Source organism: Mya arenaria, chromosome 6, assembly GCF_026914265.1.
Source record: "Mya arenaria isolate MELC-2E11 chromosome 6, ASM2691426v1".
Classification (NCBI taxonomy): domain Eukaryota; kingdom Metazoa; phylum Mollusca; class Bivalvia; order Myida; family Myidae; genus Mya; species Mya arenaria.
Window position 1 is genome coordinate 11,322,643 of NC_069127.1, and position 12,057 is coordinate 11,334,699.

The following is a 12,057-nucleotide window of genomic DNA, read 5'->3' on the forward strand; positions in this document are numbered from 1 at the left end:
AAATTGTATCGTACAATCGTATAAAACAAATAATTCATATAAACTTAAAAATTAACGTATGATACTTAATGACACAATCAGATCATAACCTGCAAATCGAAGCATTTCCACTGAGGTAAGATACGATCATGCGACGTAGCTCGACAAAGTAACGGTTTGAAATTATACATTTATAGATATAAATCGATGTGTGTGTATATATATATATATATCGATTTATATCTATAAATGTGTAGGGGTTGTCTTTCACTAACCCTCTACAAACTCATAACAAACGTTTTTATCTTATCTCACTGAATAGCAACGTTGAAAGTTGAATATGTTGAAAACGGCACCTTTATGTATACATCAATTGCCAATATCCGTTAAGACAAAACAACGCCATCAGATCATATCAACAGGCAACTTGCTTAAGCATTATAGCTCTCAATGCATGCATCGTATATGGACTTGCTTTACTGTTGCCCCGTTAAGGGATAATTAACGACGTTAAAAGTTTCTATGTATACACTTGAGTTTTAAATGGCGCGGCGATGTTATGGATCTACATCTGTTGTTGCTTTTTTAATGGTTTGTGCAGCCCTTGTAAGTGTTATTAATGTAGGGCAATTAAGTGTCTTTCTTAGAACGAAACGGCATACTGCTTATGGGCCGGATACCGGTTTATATTCTATAGGATATACATTAAGAGGAAATTTGTCTATGGAATCTTGTCAGGCTGTTCCAGATTCACTTGGTAAGACGAGTTAATACTAGTAAATACAAAGTTCATTACGCATGTCATGTTTGGAATTTACGGACTCAATGAAAATTTAGTATATTTCATGCGTGTGTTAAGTTTTAATGTTGAGTTATCAAATTGTGAGTATGTAACTTTGGATGTCTTTTAAGACCTATTGCATTAAAGTTTTGTTACTGGGGTTGTTTTTTCATTTAGTTTAAGGTAGCACATCCCTAATGAAAACCTCCACTTGAAACTCTTTATTTTAATTCTTTAGCATATGTTGTTAAGAACATGACTAAAAATCTTTTGAAAGTTTCAAAATATTGGTTCGAATCCAGGCAGAAGCACACAATATATTTGTTTATTTAATTCTTCTTTGCTACATTTTTTTTACAAACGTTGATATTATGTTTTTACTAAAATGTAATTAAATGCATTTTTACACATAAATATAAGCTTCTGTGAAGATTTTATAACTTGCAGGCACGGCTGAAATAGGTGGTTAGAAATTACAAACTTTTTTTTTTAATGAGACGGTAAAACATTTTGTTTTTTGGCCTTCTCCGATACCAAATTATTACCAAAATGCTGAAAAATAAATGAAATAAAGGATTGCTCTTGTCTCTCGGATGATGTTGTTTTTATCGACAGTTCTGAAATGGGGGTACTAATGTAATTCAAATTTGAATAAAATTGTTATTTGACGGTTTTTGTTTTTGAATCCAGGAAATGATACACATTAATATTAATTATCAAGCTGATCATAGTTTATAATGGTGCCCATAAGGGTTGTGCTACTTTAACTTATAATTTGACTTAATGTTTTGAACACATCGAGTGACAACGCTTGCGGAAGACTTTTTAACAAAAAGAACCTGGTATATAATTCTCGACGTCAAGCCCGTTCCTTACAATATGTTTTACGTTGTGCAATGCCCTACCACGTTCTGAAATCAGGACCGTCAGAACAGCTTCAATGTGGTTTAATCTATTTTGTTATTGATACACATGCTGTTTTGTCTTATAGTAGGAAAACTTAACATTGACCTTGGGGCGGCACTAAAATCTCCAACGCCTTCGAAATACCAGGATATGTTGCCAGGTGGCGCATGGAGTCCGAAGAGCTGCGTATCTCGGCAACGGATATCAATCATCATACCTTTTCGTGACAGGCAGGCACATTTGGACATTTTAGTATACAATCTTGTTCCGGTATTGAAACGACAAAAAGTTGCCTTCCGGATATTTGTGGTAGAACAGGTAATTATGTATGTGTATGTTAATTATATTCAAAACAGCAAAAACACATCTACAACAATATAATTTTACCATTGTCAACAAGTCTTATGTCCGAATTCAGAACAATCACTCTCACTCACACTCAGTGAGTTAATCCTCTGTAATCGCATAACGGTCGAGATATTTTCGAGTGAAAGGTATATGCGTATTCACAGGTGTGAGTGAGACTCAAGTGTTTTGCGTGTGTGGGACATTTGTGAGTGCTCGGCTAGACCACTTGAACCGCCCTTGAAGATTGGTTTTTAATACGAATTGAATAAGTGTGAGTGATAAAAGTACATGACAAGTAGAAAAGGTGAAATATATAAGATATTTGGAACAAATCAGGGACATCCTCGTTTCCTAACAATATTTAAGAGACCGGTATAATCCATTGAAGTACATGTACTTCAATAATGAGGCCATCTATAAAAAAATAAAGTTTTCAAAAAGATGCGCCAATCATATAGTTGTTTTGTTTCGTAATGTTCTTGAACGCCCAGCAAAGTTGAAAGTTGCAATTCCTCGATGGCTGCAAAGACAGGCAGCTAAATGTACGCGAAGTAAGCAGCCTGGCGGCATGACGTAAGCAGCCTAGCGGCGTGATTTTGGCGGACTAGCGGCCTAAGTTTATTCTCTTTTTCAAGGTTAGTGTTCATGCGTTTAATTAGGAAATATGATAAATCAATGTTTTTATTTGTACATTAACATAGCGGCCTTAAATTGTTTTCTACTTCAAAGCATTTTTATATGAGTTTTTTCTTAAACATTGCTAAAATAATTGTTTTCCTATGCAAATTTCATCACGCTGGAGCATTTTTTTGCAAAGAGTTGATCAAGCAGTCCAGCGGCCTAACGGCGTAAATATAGCGGCCTGGTGGCCTAGCGGCTTAAATAAAACAACAGCAGCCCTGAAAAAGGGGGAAATGCTAGTATTCGCTAAAGCATGTCGATTTATGAATAGAAACATTTAATTTATCATTGTTTTAGAAAGGAACGCATATAAAATGCTTTGGATTGGAAAACAATTTTAAGGCGCTAGCCACATGAGGCAGCTATGCCGCCAGGCCGCTAACTTTACGCCGCTAGGCCAATTCAGAGGGTGGTCAGGGAATTGATGTTTTTTTTCCAGCCTACATTCAGTTGGATTATCATTATCCACATTATCATTATTATTATTATTATTATTATTATTATTATTATTATTATTATTATTATTATTATTATTATTATTATTATTTACACAATGATCATCATCAGCAGCAGCAGCAGCAGCACAATCACCACCACCACCATCACCACCGCCGCCGCCGCCAACACCACCACCACCACCACCAGCTCCACTACCATATCATCATCATCATTATTATTATTTTATTAATATTATTGTTATTATCATTATTATTATTAGTAGTAGTAGTAGTAGTAGTAGTAGTAGTAGTAGTAGTAGTAGTAGTAGTAGTAGTAGTAGTAGTAGTAGTAGTAGTAGTATTATTATTATTATTATTATTATTATTCAAACTCCCAAGACCGCTTTCTGCAGATTACAAAAGCAAGATTGTATATGATATTTAAATCAGGTGAGACAATGGAAACCGGTTATACATTTAAAACAACAACAACAACATGCATTTAAACGCATTTTGCAAAAGTGATTTACAATCCAAAACGTTCATTTTTATTAACCAATTATTTTAAAATGTAAATTTCAGTTTCAGAATAACAATTATTGTATTTTTTGTCGCCATATCTACCAATAAGGTACTGAAATCTCCAATAAACATATGTTTACAATGTATAACACCATAACACCACCATAGTCAAACAGATAATCTGATATGATCATGTAAACATACATGTATATATACTGTTATGGTCACTTGATGAAGTGGAGTGTTAGCGAGGCTTGTGAATACGAACAGATCACTTGAGTCTCACTCCCCTTATTCCACTCAAGTGATCTTTGAGTGTCCGTCCCTTACGGGAATGTGGTTGGAGTGTGAGTGAGAGTTGATGTTTTGAATTCGGCCCTTACCCAGGCAGAATCGCAAATATATTAATATTATAGAGTTGCCCTGATTGTCATAAGGACGTCATGATGTTCATAAAAAAATAAGCAATTGGCAACAACTGTCCGCACCTCGTATTACCAATATAGGTACATTTAATGCAAAACATATATTTTGAGAAGCGTGAAACACGTATCAGTAGTAATCAAAATTATGTTTCAGTTTGGTAACAAAACCTTCAACAAAGGTCGGCTAATGAACATCGGGTTTACGGAAGCGCGGAAGCACGATGAGTTTGACTGCTTCATCTTCCACGACGTCGATCTCATACCGGAAGACGACAGGAATATGTACACGTGCTCTGATAACCCTCGTCACATGTCCCCGGCCCTGGATAAGTTTAATTATACGTGAGTAGAATAGCATTGTTGATTGCACCTGTTTGTAGTGGTTACCGCTGTATTGAGGCTAACAGAGTCAACGGCTCTGCAGACGCCATTGTGATTCTGTCCTGCATACCTGGGCGGACGCGCATCAACACACACACACGCACAAACGATATTTTTAGAAGTGTTTCCCATGGTAAAATGTCCGGCTAAAATACGGTTAGTTGCGCAAGGCTTTATTCGTTTGTTTGTTTGTTTGTTTGTTTTTCATTTGAAGAAGCATAATTATAGCGATGGAAGTGGATATAAATCAACTTTAAATAGAAATAGTCATTTAAAAGCATGCTGCAAGTTGTGTATGTTCATGGTTTAGGGATAACCTAATTCATAGCAAAGCCTAATAAATGCGGAGGTATCAATTTATTTTTCATTTATATACCTGGAGATTTGTCAATATTTACATTTTCCGTATTGCACAAGCGGGACGCCATTTGACCAAAAGTAAATGATTTATTTTATATAACGGACGTCAACAGCCGTCAACACATTATTCACCTCAGTCTCAGCAACCACAAGTTATTTCTGTAGTTTTTCGCATAAATATAATCATGTGACATCTATTTTCGGAATCAGATTGTGTACTTGCTGTTTAAAGTGCTTGTTTTAATGAGATCTTTATACATTTGCAGTACGATAAAGATAAAAAGTATTTTTCATGAAAACTAGATTGGCTTCAAAATTCGAAAAAAATATATCCCTTTCAAATACTTTACCAGCTCCCTGAGTAGGCAATCTGCGTATGTGCAGTACGATTCAACAACGATTTAAGAAAGCAGTTCAATATTCATTAGGCATACACAATTATAAAATGTCTTGTTCGGCACAAAGTGTAAACTTCTAAGAACCGCATATGTATGATGAATAAGATCAGACAAAAGCTTATAACTTTTTTGACGGCTTGTTAATATATCAATGATCCTTATCGGCTTCTTTCAGGTTATCAGGTAATAATGCTTGAATAACGGGCCCTTTTCAGAGGAAGAATATGCGATTATGCAATGGAGCGGCTATATTACAGATGGCTGAGGAAGGCCAAATTTTTCACATTAAACATTGTCTAGGTCGTGTTTTTCTTGTATTTATTGTGTTTCAGATTGCCGTAAATGGCGCTAGTGGGAGAAGTTCTCAGCATCAAGGCAGAACATTTTTTAAAACGTCGTGTATTGCAGAATGCTGTACAAGAGTCTGGTGGGTGGGGTACTCAGCTTCCGGGATAAACATTTCACCAAAGTAAATGGCTATTCGAACCTTTACTGGGGCTGGGGTGCTGAGGATGACGATATGCACAAAAGGTAAACAGGCTTGAATAGGATTTTACATTAATGAAAGTATCAATTAAGCATATCAACGACTGCAGAAACAATGTTTTCGTGCACTCATGAATCAAAGATATTTACGGAAATGGAGTGATTCCGTGCAGAGCCTACACCTAAAGATATGAAGTTCGCAGACTCGGTCATACTGTTCCAAAGTCATGGTTGAGTCAATGGTAGGTGCAATATGTCATATTTTTTTAAACTTTGCCACAATGGCAAATAACAAGGCAATCTACTTTTCCGTCCTGTCATTGAAAGTTTTTAATCGCATCAAGCTTATTTTTGATGACATCAAAGCATATGAATGTATACTGGGAAGGAGACATGTTTGTATGTGCTGTTACTATATCTGTGATGTAAAAATGTAAACGAAAAGGTAGATCAAGTAGATCAAGCAGGTTCAGTAAGTTTCAGAAATCACAAACAGTTCAACTCCTATACAGATGGAAAGTAGGCCATGGCCTGATATTGATTAACCATAATTCACTTTCGTGTGTTAAAGACAAAAGGAAAACCCCAAGTAACTATGAGAAATCATTTCCCTTATTTCTGTAATTTGCCGCATGATGCTCATATTATAAGTTAACGCATAAGTTAAACATATATTCAACTACTGTAGAGTCTACTTCTGATTTTTGTGTTAAAGTTTTAAAAGTTCTACGGCCATTTTAGTTTCTATAAATGTTCATTGGAGCGTTTAAACAAATAGTTAAGATTGCTAAATTTACCTGGTCAATCGTAATTAAACAGCTCAATTAAATTTATTTATTAAAAGTGCCTATAAGTTATTAGTTGTGAACCTTATCTGGCAAGTTGTCAAGCATTAGAGGATTATAATCTCTAGTACACAACGTTACATTGTAATTACATTCCGACTTTTTAGTTTGTTAAAATTCAATAGAACAAAACTACATATATATATATATATATATATATATATATATATATATATATATATATATATATATATATATATATATATATATATATATATATATATATATATATATATATATATATATATGTATTGTTAAGTGGTTTTATTTGTTTTATGATGTTGTATTTTCTAGACTTTCAGCCTCGAAGTTAAGTGTTGAACGGCCCTCAATTACTATTGGACGGTATACAATGATAAAACACGACAAAAAAGATGTTTCCTCAGTCAGGTTAGCAACCATATATTTACTTTGTCATATAATCAAATAAATACAAGGACAACCCCAGTGGCGCATCGTGTAACCAAGATAGTGTTCGGATGCATACAGTACAAAGCCCAGCATACAACATATACACAAATACAAATTAACGTTATCAGTAAATATTCGGTTACTGCCTTGGCACAGGTAGTGAAAAGTGTTTAAAAAATCACTTGGAGGGTTAAACCAGTTGAAGAGACAATTATAGTTCGTATTTGTATTTGTGTTGCCTTAGATCTATGAGAATGCATGCATAACATGAAATATTCAAATAAACTTCATTATGTTAAGGCTGTTAAAACTTTGTGGCTGAATTGCAATTTACAGTTATATGTCCCTTTCTTCGAGTCCACCTTACCAATTTAGCTAGAGTCCGTGTACTTAGCTATTGAATAAATACTGGAAGTGGTAATAAAACTTTTCACAAGATATTGATTTCAAAATAATAAAAAAAACCATTTCTATTGGGTTTTGTTAAGTGTATCAGGAGTATATGTTTACCTTTTAACAATTTCAAGCCTTTAATAAGGAGAAGATGTTGGCACTTTAAGGCAGTGTTCAGCACACGTTATGTATATAAGTATAATTATAATGTATCTACCTTCTACCTCTTGATATAGTACTGCTCTGTATAAGTACATACTAATAAACGTTTTTTCTTTCAGATTGAGCCTGTTAAAAACATCGACAACACGATACTTAAAAGACGGCCTCAATACTTTGGAGTACAAATTGGTTGAAACCCGGCTTGAGAAGTTGTGGACACGTATAATAGCGAATGTGGGTGATCCCCCGAAAAATCAGACCGAGAATCCGCTTTGATAACATAGAAGTTCTCGAAATAGTATTACAAATATTTTGGATTTGTTTCCTGTGCCATTTAACATTGTGACACAACTGTCACCTATGGTACTTTAATGACTTCGTTTTCTGTATTTTTACTCTACCTTTAAATATTTTGACCTCACTGCCTTTAACATTGTCAGCTCACTTTAATAACTTTGTTTTCTGTTGTTGATTTTATTTCTATGCCTTTAATCATTATTGCCCGACTTTTACCTATGATTCTGTTATATCTTGTTTTCCGATAGTCCTTGCAGTTTCAAAATATTTATTTGCTTCATGCAAAGGCTATTGTGAAGGTATTTAATATCAAACCTTTTTCAATCCTATTGTCAGTCTTCATTGAACGAACGAAGCATATGCTGGTTAATGCTACTGCGCAATCCGATGGACTACAAGTATCTTAGATCTAATTAAGACTAATATTTAATACTACCGTGCTTTTCGATCCCTCTTAAACGTTAACAACTGACCTCCTTAATCAAATGCAAAATAAAAAGCATAAAAGCATTATACGACCAAAAATTTACACCTCAACTTTCATTCCTTAAATGAACTGCCTTTCGGCAATTGCGTTTATCAACCGATGGACGCAACATCTTCGGATATGTTCGGATCGCAATTTTTCGCATAACGATATACATGAAAACTATTGATCTTGTTATTGTTTGTATTGTGTCAGCAGGTACCGTAAACTATAAATCAACAGTTTAGAAAGTGTTGATTTATTTTATTTAATTGTATATATATTGTTGCCATAAGTGTTTCAATTTTACGTTTTAAGTGTTTCAAGTAGTTGAACTTTTCCCGCTTTATTGTGATGTAATTTGTAAAAAATGTTTCCGGTTAAAAAGGATAATTGAAAGGTTTTCTTAAATGAAATGAAGTATTTATTAACAATTATTGAATGAAATGATAAACTATTCGTGTTGATATAAGTAATGAATTGCGGGATTGAGGTCATTATCGGGGTATGAACGCATTGGGCAGGCCAAAGTGTACTCCACGCGTACTTTGACCAGCCCAATTAACATTCAATAATTGTTAAAAAATACTTCATTTTCTGTATTTTTACTCTACCTTTAAATATTTCGACCTCACTGCCACCTCGGGAACTGTTTTATCTGATATTTTGACTGCTGTGCCTTTAACAATGAATGAATTGTGGGGTTGATGTCATTATCGGGGATATGAACGCAATTGGGCTAGTCAAAGTATTCCATGTACGTCTGTAGCCAGCCCCTGTGTGAGGTTGGTATTCATGTTCATCTGTAGCCCGCCCCTGTGTAAGGTCGGTTTTCCATGTACATCCGTAGCCCGCCCCAGTGTAAGGTCGGTTTTCCATGTACATTTGTAGCACGCCACTGTGTCAGGGCAATTTTCCATGTACATCCGTAGTCCGACCCTGTGTAAGGTCGGTTTTCCATGTACATCCGTAGTCCGACCCTGTGTCAGGTCGGTACTCTATGTATATCGGTATTCGCCCATGTGTAAGGTCGATATTCCATTTACATCAGTAATCCGTCCCTGTTTTAGGTCGGTATTCAATGTATACATGTATACCGCACCTGTGTAATCTTCTAATTCGATGTGTATCTGAAGGCCGCACCTGTGTTACACACCCGCATTTGAAAACTCTTATTGCTCTTTACAAATGTAATCGGATTTTCTTTTATTACTTGCAACATTCGACAAAGACGGATCAAAAAGTTTCACTATCCGAATATTTAAGGAATGAATTGAGGGGTCGATGTCATTGGGGCGGCTACCGATGTAAATGGAATACTGAGCATACACTGGGGCGGGCTGCCGATGTACATGGAATACCGACCATACACAGTGGCAGACTACATATGTACATGGAAAACCGACCAAACACTGGGGCGGGCTACCGATGTAAATGGAATATTGACCATTCACTGGGGTGGGCTACAGATGTACATGGAATACCTACCTAGCACAGGGGAAGACTACGGATGTACATGAATACCAACCTCACACATGGGCGGAATTCGGATTGACATGGAATACTGACCTTTCACAAGGGCGGACTAAGGATGTGCATAGAATACATTTAAATGTTTCACGAACACTGGTGTTCTATCGGTTGGGTACAAAAGTCTGGCCGAACCGGACATTTTCGGACCCACGCAAATCTCCGTACCGGTCCGGATAATGGGCTTTTTTAATCAAGTTTTAAATGGTTCAAATGAATCACATTGTTATTGCTTACGTAGTGGTTCTGTGAATTCCTGTAAAGGAATTTGCGTCAAAAGTTTAATTGCTTATTGTTTGACGTGTAATTTTTGAGTTTCTTTATTCATCGTTCACTGAATCACTGAATGGGGTTCCTTTTAATAAGTATATCGTTCACGCTGTGTCGATCCATGCATTATCAAAAATTGTATGTAACTATCGCTATTTTAAACTTTAACTTTTCCCGAAAAAACAATATTAGCTCATGATGTTGTTCTCATTTTTATGTTCCATATGAAGCTAAATAAGCGGATATTTGTTGTTAGTTCTTGTTATCATGTTTAACCTTTTATAACCTGACAAAATAAGTTGTGATTATATTTTTATATTAGCTAACAAAAATGGTCAGTGAATAAATTACCTATTAAACAGAAATGCGTATTAGTTTGTTTTTGTAAAACAATCCGAAGACTTCCGAACGGTTTCCGGACGGAGATTTCCGTTGGTCTGGAATGGTCTTGTCCGGCGAGTCTTTTATGCTCAACCGTTACATTAAATTGTAAGTACGGATTTAGTTATGCCAAGATACAGCGTAAGTGTTGAATATTCGTTCCATAGCAAATGATAAAATGACATGTATATTGTCCTTTATCAATATACAAATATTAATGAACGTAACTTAATGATTTAAGATATGCCAAGATCCAGTTAAATTTCTTGCATTTTCAATACTTTTGTTTCCAGGGCAACATCTTCTTTTTCAGATAAAGCAATCAAATGACAAACATAACCTCATTATTGCCCTCTAACGCCATACCAAATTTCACGAATGTAAGTTATGTTCTTCATCAAATTTGTGCAATTGCCCCGCGACTGGAAGATTGGCCGCTCTACGGACGGATCGTAAAAAGTGATTCCCATATAGCCCCCATTACTATATTATAATAAAAACCAGTTTCCAGCAGTTACAGCACTTCGCTATGAATAGGACTAAAATGGGGCGGATATTCATCGTAAATATAGGAGGTATATTGTTCGAAAAACAAATGGTAACGCAGTATGTAACGGTATGTTTTCAATGTCAATGTCTACAACTAAGTTTTAAATGGTGCGGCAATGCACTCAATTTACATATATTGTTGTGATTTTTTGTGGGTTTAATTAAGTCGCATTGTTTTTGCCAACGTAATGGTTTGGTGAAATCAAGTTAAGTAATTAAGTGAGAAAATTTAATATCTGTTTTGTTTGTTTCCCGTATATCCTGCGGTCAGATTGTGTTTCAATGCGTGTTTCCTCCGGTCGTAACGTTTACTTTCCACCTATTCGCCTGTCATATTGTGTTTCTCCCCGCCTATCCGCCGGTCATATTGTGTTTATCCCCGCCTATCAACCGGTCATATTTTTTATAGTTAATCCGCCTGTCATGTTGTGTCTGTTTAAGCTTATCCGCAGGTCACAGTTTATTGCTTCCAGCCTTTCCGCCGGTCGTTATGTTTTTTCTATCCGCCGGTCATATTGCTGTTGTTTTTTCACTTATCGGCCATTCATAGTGTTTGTTTACTGCCTTTTCGCCGCCACATTGTGTTTCTCCCCGCATATTCGCCGGCCATATTGTGTTTCTCCCCGCATATCAACCGGTCATATTGTGTATTTCCCGCCTATTCGCCGTTCATATTTTTACCTTCCTATCCGCCGGTCATATTGTTAGTCTTCCCGTTTTTCAGTACAGAATTAAGGGGTTAAGAATCAAAGATATATACCTAGACACACCTAAAACGGTTGGAGAGAGGAACCAAGCAATATTTTTTGCCATTTTCAACCATAGTACTTTAAGATTTTCGTTCTTTGATATTTTAATAAATGTGCCTTTATAGTTTATTAATTTATTCTTTCAACAAATATATCGAATATTCGAAAACCAAACGTGTGTTCAAATATTCGAACACTCGATTGCATCCCTAAATACAACATACTTTCTTAGCTTTAAAGTGCAAAGACCATTAGGTTATACTCTGCTCATACAGAGCTTCAACAGGGAATAGTATTTAC

At 35.6% G+C, this 12,057-nt stretch overlaps 1 protein-coding gene across 1 annotated transcript; it reads left to right on the plus strand.

The window, feature by feature from the left end:
- The first annotated feature begins 457 nt into the window (after positions 1-457).
- On the plus strand, positions 458-8,106 carry LOC128239180 (beta-1,4-N-acetylgalactosaminyltransferase bre-4-like). The gene is made up of 6 exons (XM_052955687.1): positions 458-736; positions 1,752-1,984; positions 4,234-4,421; positions 5,627-5,749; positions 6,844-6,939; positions 7,635-8,106. The coding sequence occupies exons 1-6, from the start codon at positions 523-525 to the stop codon at positions 7,789-7,791; spliced, it is 1,011 nt and encodes a 336-aa protein (XP_052811647.1). The 5' UTR covers positions 458-522; the 3' UTR covers positions 7,792-8,106.
- The last annotated feature ends 3,951 nt before the right edge of the window (positions 8,107-12,057 follow it).